The following is a 19,349-nucleotide window of genomic DNA, read 5'->3' as shown; positions in this document are numbered from 1 at the left end:
TTCTTTACTTTCTGGGAGGCAAATCCATGTGATATATTGTTGCTTTAGCAGCTGCTTGTTACTGTATAAGCTTCTTGTATGGTTATATATCTACCTTGCAGCTTAAATCTTCAAGAGGACAAAAAAAAAAAAAACTAGTCCTACTAGGATGGTCTATCGGTCTGTACAAAGAACAAAATGTCAGGCGTCGATGACCAATTTATGCAGACAGAATTTCATATGGAAAGGCTGGTTAGGTCGACCCCAAATGGATTGATATCACAGATATATCTACTAACTAAGCATGTCACCACAATTTTCTGTAGAATTACATCAAGAGAAGAAACTTTTCCTATCTTATATCTCCTTGATTTCAAGTGGGTCCGTTAATTGTTGGCTGTTCTTTCAGAAAGGCTGGGCAATCACGCATTCTAACAGATATACAATCTCATCAGCCACCTATTTCTTGATGATCTGTTGGAAGGCACAGCCATGTGATCCTGAGCTTCTTATGTCTTTTAACCAAACCCCACCAGAATGCATCATGACCACTCGACGTGCAAGTCATTAGTTTCCGATATACATTCTTCCATCTATATATATCTCCGTGCATTATCCACACCACAGCCAAGGCATTCTCACATCCTCCTCTACTAGTAAATCGTACCTTACGTTCTTCTTTCAAGTCTTTTTTAATCTTCTTCATACTCCAAAATTCTAATAGCAATGGCTATCCGTGTGCCTAGAATTATGCATGCAAAGCAGATTCTTCGTAAGTCTAAACAGTTTGCAACTCAAGCGGCCTCCACTTCAACGGATGTTCCCAAAGGACACTTTGCAGTCTACGTTGGGGAGAGCCAAAAGAAGCGATTTGTAGTTCGAATTTCATTCTTGAATCAGCCTTCATTTCAGAAGCTGTTAAATATAGCTGAGGAAGAATTCAGATTCAATCATCCTATGGGTGGTCTCACAATTCCTTGCAGAGAAGAGGTCTTCATTGACCTCACTTCACGTTTGCATTAGCACTGCTAAAATGTTAATCAGCTGATACAGTTTTCTCCATTCATTTACATCCTTCTGTTCTTTTAGCAGATAGTGATGACCAAATGTATACTTTTCTATGAAATTAATTTAATACAAATTACAGTGGTCCTATTCTCAAAATTTCCTTTCATTTATCCTTATTATAAAAGCATTTTTCAGTTGATATAATTTCTCCTTTCCAGGATTTAATGTTACATTTTCCAATCTCTCAAAAATTTGCACAATGAAACGAATTGTCAACTACTGTTAATCATTGGAACAAAGAATGACATCAATTTGTAGAGTCCTTAACAAGATCCACCCCCGATCAAAATCAACTTTCCTCCAATTTTCGTGTCTGATGAACATGCAGCAATAAAGTATTGGCAGCTTAACTGAAAACATCACTTGCTCAAATCCATGCCTGGAATCATACTCGCTTTCCTACGGAAAGCAACCCTAATTTTTTTTTCCAGGAAAATGAGTGCTGAGAAACTCGAGAACCTCGAAAACTTGGAAGGAAGAAAATCAGGAATACGAATATCACACATGCTATCGCTATCAGTCAGTCTTTAATTCTTTATTGTGTTACAAAACAATACTAGAACTTACAAAACCTGAAAAACAGTCACAATTTGGGAAAAGATGAGCTTGAATTAACTTTGGGTTGAAACGAGTTAGGCTTCAGCCTTCATATGTCAAAGGTTTTTGTTGCGCCTGAAGCAATAATCACAATAATAAAGAAGCAATAAACAACAATCAATAATAAAAAATGCAAGAAAAATAAAACACACTAAGATTTAAGTGAAAAACCCTCGAGTGTAGAGGGAAAAAACTACGGACCACCAAAAAAATCTTCACTATCAAATAATAGGTATACAAAGTTCTTCTCTAGCTAAAACTAGAGCTAATCAACAACTAGAAAAACAATTTGAGAAATCTCACTAAATAAGTAACTTAACAAATACACTCTAGATTTATTCCTGAGAGCTTCAAACCCGATCTTCACCGTTCAGAATGTAGAACTCTGAATCATAAACCTCCTGACAAGGTTCCAACTCAATCGGACCACGAATCGACTTCCGTTCAACCAACTCTCCCTTCTCTTTTTTTTCTACTTTTTTTAGCTTTTCTTATTTCTCTACTTGATTTTCGACACACCATTAAAACAATCCCACCTCTTTTTTATTAAGTAGCTAGGGCTCTGTATAAAATGAAATATCAAGGCCCATGGCTTTTACTTGGTCCAAAACCACTTACATGAGGCTGGACCTCATTTTCTTAACAATCTTCCCCTCCAGCCCCATTAGGAGGAGATTCATCACCATAGCAGTTTCATTTGAAACTTACCTTGGCCAAGGAACTCATTTCAACCAAGTTACTGCAAAGCTCAAGCTTTTTTTTGGAAAATATCTTAGTCAATATATCTGCGACATTCTTATCAGTATAGACTTTCTTCAATAGCATCTGTTGTTCTTCAATCACTAAACATAACCAATGATATCTAACATCAATGTGCTTTGTTCTAGCATGGTACATGGTATTCTTACTCAAATCTAAAGCACTCTGACTATCACAAAATATCACATACTCTTTCTGATTCAACCCCAATTCAAGAAGAAAACATTTTATCCAAAGCATTTTCTTACATGCTTTGATTGTTGCAATATACTCAGCCTCTGTAATTGACAAAGCAACACACTTCTGTAACTTAGATTACCAAGATACAGCTCCTCCTGCAAAAGTGAACAAATACCTTGAAGTAGATTTCATACCATCAAGATCGCCTACCATGCCAGCATCCGTAAACCCTTCTAGAACTGATTGTGAAACTCCATAAGTCAAGCACATTTTTGAGGTATCCCTCAAATATCTAAAAATCCATTTCATTGCTTCCCAATGAACCTTTCTCGAATTAAAAAGAAATATGCTCACTATACCAACTGCATGAGCAATGTCAGGCCTTGTACAAATCATAAGATATATTAAAGAACCGACTGTAAAAGAATAAAAAATACTAGACATAGCTAGTTGCTCTTTCTTAGACACTAGACAAGATTTCTTACTTAGATGAAAATGGTTGGTAAGTGGACTGCTAACTGATTCAGCATGTTACATGTTGAATCTATCAAGCACTCGTTCAATATACTTTCTCTGTGACAACCACAGCTTTTCAGCTCTCCTATCCCGGATAATGTCTATACCAAAATCTGCTTTCCTAGACCTAAATTCTTCATATCAAAGGACTTAGACAATTATTCTTTCAACCTGTAAATCATACTAGCATCTTGTCCTACAATCACCATATCATCAACATATAATAATAGGATAATGAAGTTACCATTAGGAAATTGTTTAACATACACATAAAAATTTGCTACTGTTCTTTTATAGCTATGACTCACCATAAAAGAATCAAACTTCTTGTACCATTATCGTGGAGCTTGTTTCAAGCCATATAAGTTTTTCTTCAATTTGTAAACTAAGTGCTCTTTTCCTTTCACTTCAAAACCCTCAGGTTGATTCATATAAATGTCCTCCTATAAATCACCATGCAAAAATATAGTTTTAACATCAAGTTGCTCAAGCTCAAGATTCAAACTAGCTGTTAATCCTAGTACCACTCAATAGAACTCATATTTACAATTAAAACAAAAATCTCATCAAAATCGATGTCTGATTTCTGAGAAAAACTTTTTACTACCAATCGAGCTTTGTACCTCACTAATTTGTCGCCATCTTTTTTCAACTTAAACACCTATTTATTTTTTAATGGCCTTTTCTCTGTTGGAAGTTTAACAAGATCATAAGTACCAATCTTTCGTAATGACTCTATCTCTTCTTTCATTACTTTTAACCAGTGTTCTCTATTTGAAGTAGCCTACACATCTTGGAAGCTTTCTGACTTTCTTTCACCGGTAACTAAAATAAAATATGAACTTGGATACCTGGTAGATGGCTTACGCTCTCTAGTAGATCTCCTAGGCTGAGACTCTACATCACTTGATGCCAAAGGTAGTTCCCCCTGCTCAACACTCTCAGGTAGAGAGGATTGTTCCCTCTGCTCAAAACTAATTATATTTGGCTCATCACCAACTGTGGCTGGCTCATTCATATTTTTAAGTTCTGTTTCTTGCTCATTTTCACTATCTGTGACTCTTTCCTATGGAATCTCTGTCGGTGTTAAAACATCACATTCAACAGTAATCTGTGTAGTCTTCTCATTTTTTTCAAGGTCTGCTATGGTTTCTTTTTCATAAAAGATCACATCTCTACTTCTAACTGTCTTTTTCTTTACTGGATCTTATATCCTGTAACCAAATTTCTCATCACCATATCTTACAAACACATTATGTGACTTTACTGTTAAGCTTTGATCTCTGCTCTTTCGACACATGCATGAATGCTTTACACCTAAAAATTTTCAAGTGAGAGTATGAAGTATCTTTTCCTGTCCACACTCTTTCTGGAATGTCAAAGCCCAAAGGAACTGATGGTGACCTGTTAAGTAAGTAACAAGCTGTGTTGATTACTTCACCCCAGAATGGCTTTAGTAATTTTGTCATCCTCAACATACATCTGATTTTTTTTACAATAGTGTAATTCATTCTTTTAGATATACCATTATGCTGCGGTGTTCCAGGTTCTGTCATCTCATGCTTTGAGCAATACTCTTCAAAGCCTTTAGATGTGTATTCCCCACCATTATCAGTTCGAATACACTTCAAGGGTAACCCTGTTATCCTTTCAATCATGGCATGAAATTTTTAAAAATACTACAGTACCCGACTTTTGTATTTTAACATATACATCCAAATCTTACATGAAGCATCATCAATAAAAGTAACAAAATATCTGCTACCACCTAATGACTCAACCTTAATGGGACCACATATGTCAGAATAAATTAATTCTAATCTTTTTTTTTTCTCTGAGAACTTTTACGAAAAAAAAACTCTATGATGCTTACCAAACAAACGATAATCACATGAATTGAGAGACATACCTTTAGTCAAGGGAATAAGAGACTATATTGTCAAAACCTGTAACCCATTTTCACTCATGTGTGCCAGCCTCTTGTGCCATAAGTTTGTTGAAGCATCATTTTTAACGGCATTTACCTGGTTACCGTTCAATTGCATCTATGTCTTATACATTATGCAGCATAATTTTTCTCTTACAACTACCTTAGATCCTTTGAGAAGCTTTCACTATCCATTCTTTTATCGACTTTTATATCCCTCATTATCAAGGACATTAATAACAAGCAAGTTTATTCTCATATCTGAAATGTATCTGACATCCCTCAAAATTAACATGCAGTCTGTATTAGTTTGTACAATAATATCAACAATCTCAATAATCTGTAATACACTCTTATTTTTCATCTTGATACAACCAAAGTCTCTTACTTTGTAAGTTGTAAATAATTCTCTCTTAGGAACACAATGATATGTCGCTCTTATGTCAACTATCCACTCAATGCCGGGATCACTAATATGATTACAATCACCATATGTACAAATCAAAGTAACTGAATCACTATCTAAATTCATTGCTATAATATTGTCATCATCTAAACTCTTACTTTTCTCATCTTTTCGCTCTTGCTTCAAGATTTTACAGTTTCGTTTTATATGACATGCCTTACCACAATAGAAACATTTCACTTTACCTCTAGACTTGGATCTATGTTTAGACTTATCACGATCTTTTGAGTCTTGACCTCTGTCGATGTTTATACCTCTGTTTTCTGTTATCAGAGCTTGATTTTCAGGGTCTATATCTTTTCGTCTTGCTTCTTCATTAAGCATATTATCCTTGATCATCTCCAATGTCACTTTATAATCAAGAGCTGAATTAAGAACAGTCACAACTAGAGTATTCCAGCTGTCTAGCAATGAATCCAAAAAAAATAACGCTTTCATTTCATCATCTATCTTAGGCTTTATAGTAGTCATCCGATTAAATATATCTTAAAAATCACTCAAATACTCTGTAACAGATCGTCCATTTTTGTACTGTAAAGTTACAAGCTTTTTAACAAGCATAACTTTATTCATACATATTTTTCTCTCATACAATGCTGTTAATTTTTCTCAAATAATGTGAGCATCTGACTCATGCACTACATGATGGAACACGCTAATATCAACTCATTTTTTTATTGTAGCCAGTATTTTTCTACCTAACTTTTTTCAGCTTTCATCTTTCATATCTGCTAGTTTAGCCAAATCACCTAATACTGGCTCATATAAATCTTTACAGTATAGATGATCCTCCATCATAGGCTTTCAAATTGAATAATTCGATACTGTTAATTTTATCATAGAACCTGTATCACCCTTCATGATTTCAAACAGAATTTACTTCTATCTTGGGTAACTTCTGTATCGATGTCTCAAAATAATCCTCGCTCTGATACCACTTGTCATGGGTCGAGACTTAAGCTTCGAACCCGATAGCTCTGAGACCCAGGCATCCACTCATCCGGTGTCTCAGATCAACCTAACCGTCATGGTTCATACCCTTGTGGGGTATTATCTGCTATGGCCCCTTTAGCTTCATGATTTTATTCTACAAAAGGTGTCTCACAAGGAAAAGATGGTGTGAACCCTTTTATACCCCAGTGACCCTCCTATTATGTTCGATGTGGGATTTAGGACTCCTCCTTAGGTCCGTGACATTTTTTCCCACCCAATCTCGTGACACTCTCGTCACGGAGGCTGGCCACCCTACCTACCTCCCTCGAGAGGCTTGACGTGGGTTGAACGATTTAGGGCTGGCTCTTATACCATTTGTTGCGCTTGAAATAATATCACAACAATACAGAAGCAATAGATAACAATCAATAATCAAAAACGTAAAAAAAATAAAGTACACCAAAATTTACATGAAAAACCTCCAGTGTAGAGGAAAAAAATTACAGACCACCAGAAAAATCTTCACTATCAAATAATAAGTATACAAAGTTCTTCTCTAGCTAAAACTAGAGCTAATCAACAACTAGAGAAACAATTGAAGAAATCTCACCAAATAAGTGACTCAACAAATACACCCTGGATTTGTTCTTAAAGAGTTTAAAACCCGATCTTCACCGTTCAGAATGTAGAACTCTGAATTATAAACCTCCTGATAAAGTTCCAACTCAATTGGAACAAGGATCAACTTTCGTTCAACCAACTTTTTTTTTCTTTTTCTCTCTGCTTTTTTTTATTTTTTTTTTCTCTATTTGGTTTTCGACACACCCTTAAAACAACCTCATCTCTTTTTTATTAAGTAGCTAGGACTCTATGTAAAATGAAAGATCAAGACCTATAAATTTTACTTGATTCAAAACCACTTCTACGATACTGGACCTCATTTTTCTAATAATTTTTACCTTCTTTTTATCGGATAAACTCTTGGATTTCTGCATGAACTCGGGTTAGAATTCCAACCCTATGAATAGTCGAAATCAGACCCCAAAATCATTTCGAAGTATGTTTTGGACGAAAAGTAATAAGTATATTGATTTGACAACCACTTGATCCTGTTTAAAATATTGACTCCATTAGAATTGCCATTGCACCCAATTAAAACTTATGCTCGCCAGGAGCTAGAGCAATCATCCATTAGAACATTTTACTCTCTTTGCAATTGGAAACTCCCAAAACATATCTCTTTGTCATGTTCCTAATCAAGACGACAGGTAGGTTTGCATTATTTACATATGGCCATCGAGCATCCGATTGTCAATTTCTAATCTTCAACTTGTCTACCATTGGTTTTCATATTACACTGTAGGCCTTTCAGTTTCTCAACATACAGATACAATCTAAATCACGAGGCTCTATCTTCTAAGCTGTAGGGCATATTGTTTTGTCAACAGACAACAGTATAGTTTTCAACCCCTAATATTTGTGGAAGTGTTTATACATGACCATGTGACACCTTCTTGAGCAATGTCTTAACCAATTGTTTCATAGGCACTCGCTCGAAGATTTTAGAGGATTTTCACATATCATCCTTCTATATATACACCCCCATATTTTGATCACAAGCCACAGCCAACTTAAGTCTTCATATTACAAACTCAAAGCTTGCTTCACATTTTTCTTTCAAAGAAAACACATCAAGGAAAAGCAATGGCAATTCGTCTGCCTGGTGCTGCCAAGTATATCCTCCGCCGGTCTGCTCAAACTGCAAACAAAAAATCTTCAACATCTTTAGATGTACCAAAGGGCTTCTTTCCTGTTTATGTTGGAGAATCCCAAAAGAAGAGATTTTTGGTTCCTCTATCCTTCTTGAGCCAACCATCGTTTCGAGATTTGCTAAGCAAAGCTGAAGAAGAGTTTGGTTTTGATCATCCAATGGGAGGTGTCACAATCCCATGCCATGAAGATTTATTCTTGGATGTTACTTCTCGCTTGAATTGATCATAATAGAGAAGCCAACTAACAAATTTGTACATCAAGAAAAGCTAATTCATTGTAAATTTTTTTTTTCCTTTTTTTAGCCCAAAAGGCTTATGTCAAGGGGAAGGAAAATTGAGACATTTTAATCATAGTTTCCAATTCAATTTTCTTTTTCAATTTTTATCATTCGTTAACGGCTATTACTTGATTAAATGACTAAAATACCCTTTTGGAAGAAGAAAATGGGTTTGGAGGACTCCATGATCATTTATTCTTCACAGTTTTAATGAGGTTTGAGTCCATCACCAAATTTCTGCAAATTTTTTCTCAAACAAAGAATCTAAAAGCCACCAAAATCCTTCATGCTGACTTGCTTAAAAAAGGGTTGCTTTTTCTCTCCCCCAATATCCAAAGCAAACTCATTTTGACTTATGTCACATGCCTTGACAGAAAAACCAACCTTAAAATCTTAACCAACTGCTTCAAATCCATAAACCCCAAAAACCCTTTACTCTTTAATGTAATAATATCTGATTTTTCAAAAAATGGGTTTGCTTTTTTTGCACTGAAAACCCTTTCTTTTATGCACTTTAATGGCATTTCTTTGGATACTTATGCTTTGTGTAGTTCCTTAACAGCTTCATCCTCATTGAGAAATGTTGAATTTGGTAGACAAATTCATTCCCACGTGGCAAAATCAGGTTGGCTTTCGAGTGTTTTTGTGGGCACCGCTCTTGTTTCTCTGTATGCGAAATTGTCACTTTTTGGTGATGCAGCTTTGGTGTTTGATGAAATTCCTATGAAGAATTCTGTTTGTGCAAATGCGCTTTTATCGGGATTCTGTGAGGCTAAGTTTTGGATTGAGGGACTTGAACTAGTTAGGAAGATGCCTGAATTGAGTTTGGATTATGATCATTTCTCATTATCGGCTATTTTACGCGTATGCACTGGGCTTTCGGCTATTCAATTTGGGAGGCAGGTGCACGGATATTTGATCCGTAAAGTTTATAACTTGGGGGAGGATGTGTTTTTGCAAAGTTCGTTGATTGAAATGTATGGAAAATGTGGGTTGGTGGTGGAGGCTTTGCAAGTATTCAATTTGTCAGGTCTAAGATTGGGAGGAGAGAAAAGGAGGGATATTGTTCTGTGGACTTCAATGCTTGGTGTTTATGGAAGAAATGGACACTTTGAAGATGTGGTTTTGTTATTCAAAGAGATGTTGAAGGAAGGGATCAATCCAGACGAGGTAGCATTTGTGACAGTCATCTCAGCTTGTGGTCACACTGGTCAAATACGACTAGGTCTTGAATATTTTGATTCCATGACTCACGTTTACAAGTTGATTCCTGGCCCAGAGCACTACAGTTGTGTGGTTGATTTACTATGCAGGGCTGGGCAGTTGGAAAAGACAATGAAGGTGGTCAATGAGATGCTCCAGAAAGGCCACAACAATGGCAGTGTTTCCTTGTGGGTGGCTTTGCTTAGTGCTTGCTGTGATCATGAAAATGTTGAGTTGGGTAAGTTTGCTGCCCAAAAGGCACTTGAGTTGGATTCCCAGAATGTTGGAATTTATGTTAAGCTATCTAATTTATATGCTAGATTTGGAATGTGGGATGAGATTGGACAGTTAAGAGAGGTGATGAAGCAGAGAGGATTAAAGAAAGATGTTGCATTTAGTTGGATTGAAGTCACTAGTTGAATGGAGCAGAAATTACTTATATGAAGGAAACATTTAGGATGACAATGGTTTTACTTGAATGAACAGATGAGATTCTGAAGCATACAGTTTAGCAAATTGACCATAATTATTAGATTCTGTATCTATCATCCTAATGGTCTGTCTGATCGTTCTTGAAATGTCAATTGGAAACAGTGGCAAGGGACAAAACAAATGGTTTTGGAGGGTGATTATGTTCATGTTAGCACATATGCTGCAGAGGGAAGTGCAGCATCTTCACTTTGACTGTTATGAATCTCTGATGGCACTTGCAAGGATTGTGTAGTATAATTGGTGAACAAGCTGTTCAAATGAGAATTCATACCTTGAAGTGAAGACATACATTTAATAGCCTGCGTATGGGTTTGGTTTCATACCCAGCATTTTTCACCTCATAGGATGAGTTCCATATTTATGAAATGTGAACCGTTAAACATCTTTACTTTTTCAGCATCCACAATCATAGTTTGTTTTTTCTCAAACTTGTTCATCGACATCTTTTCAAAATGGATTGTTTCATTATTACAAAGAGATGTCAACAAATTCAAATATTTTGACATTATAATTACATTTGTAGGAACAAGCTCATATTGCTAAGCTCAATAGACAGATTAGCATGATTGACTCGAAGAATTGACAGTTCAAATCTTCTTCTAACCAGTGAATTTATGCTAGTCCTGGAAATTTTGAGACGTTCACTTCCAGTTTAAATTGGTTTTTCGGCAAAGGCACATGATGGCATAGTAATGTAACAGTGATATGTATTTTGTAGACTTTGCAGAGTATTTTCTCTTTCATTTTTTTTTTCTTTCTCATGCCTTTTGAGCTCTGTACTAATAAACAATAACAAAAGGCAAAAGAATAGCATGTACTACTATTTCTTTCTTTAATAGAAATTGAGAAACACCAGTTTCTGCTAAGTGCTCTTGGAAGCTCTTCAGATGTACAAGTAAATGCTGCCTGAAAGTAAAAATACTGGATTTCAGAACTAGTGTTGAAGTCAGGGGGATGATTTTAGATTTTTACAGATTCTGATAAAATGTGGTGCTACAGTTCATCATCATGCTAGAAAGACTCATGACAATGATTTAGTCTATGCTGATGGACTGAAGTTTAAAGGGGCATCAAAATTGTTTTGAGTGAGAACCTGAGAACTGTGGCCACATTGATATTAACAGAAAAGTCAATCTGGAGCTTAAGACTAAAATCATGCCATTTGGAGCTAGACAAGAATCATTATTCAACTCGTCTTATTTTTCTTTAATGTCTAAAAGGGAGTACAGTCATCTCCCTTTTGTTAACTGCTAAGATTTCTGTTTTATTAGGGTCAGGTGATTGTATGGCTGATGAGTCTTTGCGGTTCTGCTACCAGTATTTCGGTTTCTAGTTAGATTGAACAAACTTTTGATGATATTATTATTTTCAGAAGCACCTCTTATCCCGTATTTGATTGGTTACTTTCGTCTCAATATTTTACTCCTAATGTGGTTATCTTTGAAATGGTTGAATTTGGCTGCCAAACTTGTATCACTGTTTTGCAGGCTACGTGACCTCTTGTATTGGAGTGTCCCTTCAATGAATTATTAGACAGTAGACTTCAAATTTTCAATAACGCTGAGGGCCGTTCCCCAGGTACATAGATCGGTCCTTGTGATGCTCTTATTGTAGGTTGTAAATGGAAATGGGGTCATCAACTCTGGCATTTAGATGGGTCCTGTCTGCTGTCAAGTCATTTCAATATAATTCCATTGTCATTATCATCTTGGTTTTGCAAACACCAGGTACTACCCTAGCATTTTGCACAGAGACCTTCCTTATGTAGGCTTCTCATACTCAAGCTGCTAATCTGTTTAGTATATTTACCAGTGTCTGTTCCATTGTTCTTTCAGCCGGTATGCTGAAGTCCTTAGTTATACTCCTACCTGGTTGATTATCATTCATCTCACTCTTCATCTTTTAGGAATTTTTGTTTTGATGATTTGCCCTAAAACCTATATGTACTCGAGCAAAATTATTCACTTTGATGGCATCATCTTCTGTCATCTTTTGTTAATATTTCTGACATATATGTTTATCAGTTCAAATGGTTAAAGCTGGTAGAAAGGACAAACATGACTCAAGAAACTGATGATTTTTACAATTTTGAGGGGCTGATAAAAGATTCCAAGAGGACAGTTCACAGTTTTGGGAGATGGTTATGTGTTTGTGGTTTGAAGTAGTTGGGGAATGATCTCAAATAGGACCTTACTATGTCGTCCTTACAGGAGAGATTAGGGGGCAAGAGTAACATGGCCTTCATGTGCTAAACAAAAGGCAAGTCTTTTTCAAGTGTAAAAGAAAATTATGCCTCTCAGCCTCGTTTGCCAGGCTCGACAGGGCACCCTATTCCGGTGAGCAATGGTGGGCCTTCCTCGTCTCCTGTTTTTTTTTTTCATCCATTTCTCTTCCACCCAATCTTATTCACACAACATGCAAGAGTGTCTTTCATAGATGGTGACCTTTGGGTAATCTGTCTGCTGCTTTTGTTTTCGCCTGTAAATCATGCATTAATCTCTCACCTGTCAACATAATACAACTTTCATTCAGCTTCTTGATCTCAAAGAACAACGCCATTAGTACTAAAAGTTGATTTGGTCTTTCTTGTGGAGGTTATTATGATCTGATTCATCATGAACATTTTTTGGGGGTCTCTAGCTTGAGAAAAAACAAAAAGAGAAGACGGAAGAAATGATGGACACTGCCGTACTAAATCTAGGTAGCCTTTTTGGATCACTTTCTGAGCCTCTCGGAACACGGAGATACAGCCTTTTTTGAAATGGAATAGGCCTAGGCTAGGAAGATATGAGTGGTGCACATTTGAAGTATAGCAATTATGTCTCTAAACTAGAACGATTTTCCTCCTTTGGTGGTGGAGATTTCAGCAGGACCTCATGCAAACCAGCCACTGCTCCAATGGATAATTAAATTATAACCCAACAAAGAAAAGCATAATTTCTTTAGATTACTCATATTCAAGCAGAGTATTAAACAATATAGGGTGAAGATAATAGGGTAGTCCTAGGTTCAGGATCTTTCTTCATTCTAAATTTCCTTTTATTTCTTTTGGTTTTAGAATTTTAAGGATGTAATTTGCATTTTCTGATGAATATGACTAACTGAACTGAGTAGTACTGGGTACTGACCATGTAAAAAAAACAATGCCACTGTGGTCAAAACCTGCAAATCTAGCAGTAAAAAAAACACATGGGTTTCTGCAAAAAAATTTGGATGTTGCTGTGAACAAACAAGAGTTGTTCTTTTCTGCCTCTCAGACCACAGAATCACAAAGCAAACAATCACAAAAATCCAAACGAATAAAACTGCTGTACTCTTCAGTGCACTTATTTTCTGTCCGTGATTTCAGGTAGAGAAAGACAGAGTTCATAGGGCTTGGTAATTAATTAAAGACAACAAGACAGATTACAATTTAGGCAAAGCCTTTTTTTTTTATCACCAAACTTAGTTGAATCCATAATTATTGAATATTTCACTTTACTTTTAAAGATTTAAATTCGATTTTCGTTATCAATAATCTCTTTGACAATTGATTTATAAACCCAATATAAATTTTTATTGAAATCTGCATATCAGGAAAAACTTTTTTAATAGGAGGGGATCTAACATAGTAGTTAATTACCAAGTTGGTATTATTAGGATTGAGGGAAGCCTTTTGGTAACCTCATTTCAACAATTCTTTTCCTTTTAACAAAAGATGAAAAACAAAAAGAAAAGAGCACAGGAGAGGAGAAGTTAAACCAAGTCACTATATTTTATATGACCATAAGAGATTCTAGTTTGTTTTTGAAGACTTCTTTGGCCTCCCACAGCCATTGTGATTACATTAATATAAATATATAAGGGGCCACAAAAGAGCAAAAGAGGAGCAAAGAAGAAAAAAAAAACTGAAGATTGCAACGCTAAATCCATAGATAGGAGGGAGGCTCCATGTTGTCGTTAGGAGGGCCAACAAAGAACAGATACTTAAATGGGGCTTGGCTCCCACCACGTTCTTTTCATTCATAACACATATCCTTACATGCTCATGACTCTTACTATGACTATGATTTTGGGTTTTTGGAATTTGTATAGTGTAAAATATTATAAAAGTTATGTATTATAATTTATGTTAATATAAAATATATTTATTAATTTTTTATAAAATTTATATATAATTTTTATTAAACTTTTAAATTATTTCACTTTTATATTTTTATTTTCGTATTAAATTATTATATTGTACTTTAAATAAATAAATTATACTTATCAGCCCTCTGCCCCGCTATCCCTTTCTCTCCTTCCAACTCTCTTCATAAATAAATACCCCTCCATCTCCCCACAATTCTCTCATTCCCATGCTACTCCCTCTCAGTTCTACTTCCTCACTCTCTTATCCTTCCCCCCAACTCTCCTCCTTTCCATTTTCTTCAAACCACAAAATTAAACCATTATTTTTCACCAGCAACAATGGCAATTAGAAAGCCATCAAAACTGTCTCAAACCGCAGTTCTGAAGCAAATTCTCAAGAGATGTTCAAGCTTAGGCAAGAAACATTGCTACGACGACGAAGATGGACTCCCTCTTGACGTTCCCAAAGGTCACTTCGCCGTTTACGTTGGTGAAAACAGAAGCAGATACATTGTCCCAATCTCATTCTTGACTCACCCTGAATTCCAATGTCTGCTTCGACGAGCTGAGGAAGAGTTTGGGTTTGACCACGACATGGGCCTTACTATCCCTTGTGAAGAAGTTGTCTTTCGCTCTCTCACATCTATGCTTAGATGAAAAAGGATAAATATATAGTTGTGAAAGCTAGCCGAGCGTTTCAAGCTTGCCTCGGAGAAGATGGCCAAGAGAAGCATATATAGCAGCATTATATAGCTCTAGTCTTCTCTTTTTTTAACATCATTCTTCATTGTGACTCTTGATCCCTCCTTTTTTGTGGTTTTTTGCTACTATGTTGAACCCATTAATTTGGGTTTTTTTATGTTTAATTAGTCACTTGTAACCCTAACTTAAGACCCAATAACTGAAATTTTCTGGGTTAGATAATTTGTATAAAGTTTGTTTCCTCGCAGATTGTGGGTTGTTACACAACTGTGAGTGAAGTTGAATATTAATGTTAAAGGAAAGCAATGGTATGATTAGTCTATTTAACTTCACAAGCTCTCTTTCTCTTGTTCTCCATCTTGTGCATGTGTAGCACCATTTTTATGTTCGTCTCACTGTAACTTTAGTCAAATCAAGTGAGGGACATGTTAGAGAAACATTAGAATGTGCATCCACAGCCAACACGATTTGTTAGAGAATGTGGGTCCCTAAGCAAGTACAGATCATAAGGTTTCTTATGTTCAAGCTTTGAAATTAATGCACCCAATAAGAATTAAGATAAGTGTTCGGTTTGTTCGGTGATAATAGATAAAATTTGATTTGATTTGATTTTTTCAGATATTATATAATATCATAAAATTTTATAATTTCATTCAATTAAAATCGAATTGAATTAAATTTTATTTTTTTGGTTTGGTATGATTTATTAAATTTTAAATTTTTATATATTATTTTAATATAAAATTTTAATATATTTAAGTAAATTTTTATATAAAATTATTATTTTTTATTTTATAAAAATTTAAAATATATTTAAAGATTAAGAAAAATATATAATTTGATTTTTTAAAATTTTTTAATTTTTTATTTTTCGATCTAAAATTTGATCCGAACTTAATATATATATTTATTTATTTATTTAATATCTGAATTTAATTCGAATCAAATAAAAAATCAATCTGAATCATTAAACACTTCAATTTAATTTGGTTGTTGGTTTTCTCTATTTTTTTTCTTCTATATTAAGTTAGTGAAAATTATAAGCTCAAAATTAAGGAAGGAAAATGAGTTCTAAAGCAAATTTTGCCAATGGTAAATTATTAATCAATAATTTTTCCCCCATTAATTCCTTCAAAAACTATTCAGCAATGCTAATTAAATAAAGTAAATTTTTTTCTTGTGATGGCTTCATACACATATTTTCAGTCAGACAGCATAATTTTCAAATCTGTTTTTGTCATTCTCAAAGGCTTCACTCTTTTTTATTTTCTTCGAACACCATAAATGTGATTGAAGTGTTGTGTCTGCAAATATGGACAGCCCCACCGGTTTCCATGGTGTCAATGCCTTCAAAAAAAAAAAGTGAAGAAATGAATGAGGGAGAAGAGAGGAGGCAAAGACAAATTTATCCATTTCATTGTCATCTATGAATTGACTATTCGGGTCTGCTCTTTCCTCCTACATAAATGATCTGATCTAATCCCTGCCATGCAGATCAGAAGCTAGCTTTCCAAAGTTATTAATTCCATTTCATATTTCCTTTCTTAATACCAAGGCCTTTTAATCACAAAACAAACATGTCTTACCTTAATCTTTTCATGGCAGAAAATCTTCTGATCAATATTCCCAACCATTATGGTTCAAAAGAGACAGTAAAATATTAAAAGCTAATGTACTTTTGGGCGTTAGGGCTGATCAGGAAGATGAAAAAACTAACCTATCCATGATTTGCATAAATCTCTCTCTCTCCCACCACTTTGGCAGTGTTTGGGAGATAAGGGAAAACCAGGGAATGCATGCATTGTAATCTGCATAGATCACCTCTCACATGCGCAAAAACCCATTCTCAGAATAAAAAGAGTACTATATATTATAGTTTGGTGGCATAAGCTAGGGACCATAATGATCAAACCATTGAGCCATTTATTTTTATGTGATTCCTGATGGTGTCTGCTTTTCCATGCATGGACCAGTTAGGAAGAAAAGGCTGCCTCTGGTAGTTAGTCCTCTCTCTTTTCTTTTAATGCAACAGTTTCCTTCTTTTCCTGCTAGCCACAAAATGCCCACCCTGACATCCACATGCTCTTCAATATACCTGCTTCTGCAAATTCCTCAGTCATAAGAATATATAATCTTCTGCTAAAACAAAATCCATTTGATGAGAATTTCCTCCTCAGCAAAAATATCTTTCACATCCACCATTATTGCTTTGGTGTTTTTTCATGCCTTGGCCATGCCCCTCTCCCTCTCCTCTCTCTCTCTCATTGGTCATACTTGTCCTGATTGAAAATATACAAATAAAAAAATTAAAGAATCTTACAAATTATTCTTGTTTCAGATTTATATTATTATTTTAGAGAAAAAAAATTACCCAAACTTGACTGACTCCATTGATTTTTATAATAATCAAAGTTGAACTTGAACTATAAAATGGAAAAACATAATGGAAGTTCCAAAAGTTGAGTGTACTTACTTAACCCACCTGAAAGTATATTTTGCTTGATAAAAAATAAACAGACATCTGGCTCAGCGGCTCAGGTACCTGTGGATTCTTAAAGTCCACAAGCCATGTGATTAGATCTGCAGAGAGTACTTGCCTACCCCAACACATAAACAAACAAAGCTATTGTGTCTCTTCATGCTTTAGCCTCCTTTGCTTTGGTCCCCATGCATCAAACTGTAGATTAAAGATCAACCACTCTTTTACCCTCCTTATTTTCTAATGAACAGGTACCAAAAAAAGAATAGTACTACTTCTGAAATTCCTCTTTCAAATGCTTTATTGAATTGAAAAATATGGTATTGGTTTAAGTTGATAAGTTTACAATAAAGAATTACTACAGACCCCCTTTGATTAAGATGGGGACAGAATTCACATGTCGCAATAGGTTGATTAATGAAAAAGAGGTCATGTCTTTCACATCAATTACACAAAATGAGTTGGAAATTTAAATATGCAGAGATACAAAGTCTCCAGTTGGCTGCATGTTTCTTCTACAGTTGTCTCCAATGTCCCACCCCACGTTCTATGTATATTCATGGAAGGAGCCTTTGTCAGTTCAATGTTACACAATACCCTCCATTAAACTCTCTTCAGAACTATGAACGAATACATTCTAAAAAATTGGGAATTCTCCCTTTTCTTTTCTTTTAACTCCCATTTATTATATTTATCTAAATCTTTACCCTCAACCAACCAAGCTTTTTTCAACATATTTGAGCTTGTTAGGAGATGAATTTTAATCATTGAAATTATAAGTTCAAAATTTCCATCAACAGATCACACGACGGTCAACTAATTAAATTCTCTCCATACTTTATTCTATCATTTTCATGTGACATGAGGTATTCTTTCCAACTCCAACATTGCATGTTCTTATATATAATCGGCGAAAGCAAATATGCTGACCTTGACCTGCAGGGTATATTCATGAATACCAAGTACCAACGACCAAATTCTGCTGAACAGATTAAGGGGTATTGAAGACAGTGATAAGGACAGTGAAGGTAGTTCAGCAAACAAATTTGGTATTATTAATGATTAAATATGCCCCATAGTACTATCAAATACTTGTACCAGCTCGGGTTTTGTGTTGCCTCAATATTTCATATATCACTTTCAAGCAAGCATCCACAGTAAAAGGGAAGAACATGAATGACATATGTTGATTTGTCTTGCACAAATATATCTGGGAACATTTGACACAATTTGATGAACATTGCATGCTAGTATTAAACTTCCGGGTCACCTGCAAATTATAACAAGCTCATCTAGCTAGAAACTTAGCCTGACAGATCTGAACAAATATATTTTGAAGAAACCGAGTAATTAAGATGTGAATGAACCTTATTCTTTAACTATGATTCCAATTTGCTAACATTTTTACATCTACTCTCTTGCATTATTAACATTAATGTCCTTGGAGATGGATGTTCATGGGTGGGACTTGTTGTTACTATTGCATTTATACAGCCGATTAATTTGCCACCCCAGCAGAGAATATGTTGAATTCAGTCGGACCATATATACATATAATACATATGCAATGGCCCTCTGTCAACATAATGTGCGATGCTCAGGATAAAGGATGGATCCAAATCTTCAAGAGATATCGATCTCGGGTTAGCTTTATCTGTAAACTGAGTATTAAGATTTACGAATCCCATTTAGATCTGTCACCCTTTTATATCATACTCATAGCCAACAAAGAAACCACTCATCATTTTTTATGGACATATATATGAATCAATCCTGAATAATGTCAAAGACAATTATACGAACTAATCGAGTTAAATTTTTATTTATAAAATAAAATTTTCTAGATACATACAAAAATGATATCATCCACAATGTCACGGCAAGTATG

At 35.1% G+C, this 19,349-nt stretch overlaps 1 protein-coding gene and 3 pseudogenes across 1 annotated transcript; all 4 read left to right on the top strand.

Annotated features, from left to right (window-relative positions):
• The first annotated feature begins 589 nt into the window (after window positions 1–589).
• Window positions 590–1,143, top strand: LOC111297495 (auxin-responsive protein SAUR23 pseudogene; annotated as a pseudogene).
• Window positions 1,144–8,002: 6,859 nt separating this feature from the next.
• LOC111297515 (auxin-responsive protein SAUR21-like) lies at window positions 8,003–8,576 on the top strand. Its single transcript, XM_022892213.2, has one exon. It carries the CDS (start codon window positions 8,130–8,132, stop codon window positions 8,418–8,420), a length of 291 nt encoding a protein of 96 aa, XP_022747948.1. The 5' UTR covers window positions 8,003–8,129; the 3' UTR covers window positions 8,421–8,576.
• Window positions 8,577–8,607: 31 nt separating this feature from the next.
• On the top strand, window positions 8,608–10,665 carry LOC111297430 (putative pentatricopeptide repeat-containing protein At3g23330; annotated as a pseudogene).
• A 3,643-nt stretch (window positions 10,666–14,308) lies between these two features.
• LOC111297462 (protein SMALL AUXIN UP-REGULATED RNA 12 pseudogene) lies at window positions 14,309–15,304 on the top strand (annotated as a pseudogene).
• Window positions 15,305–19,349: the final 4,045 nt, after the last annotated feature.

This window comes from Durio zibethinus, chromosome 16 (assembly GCF_047325235.1).
Source record: "Durio zibethinus cultivar Kanyao isolate XHJ-2024 chromosome 16, ASM4732523v1, whole genome shotgun sequence".
NCBI classification, from domain to species: Eukaryota; Viridiplantae; Streptophyta; class Magnoliopsida; order Malvales; family Malvaceae; genus Durio; species Durio zibethinus.
This window is presented reverse-complemented; position numbering and strand designations above follow the sequence as displayed.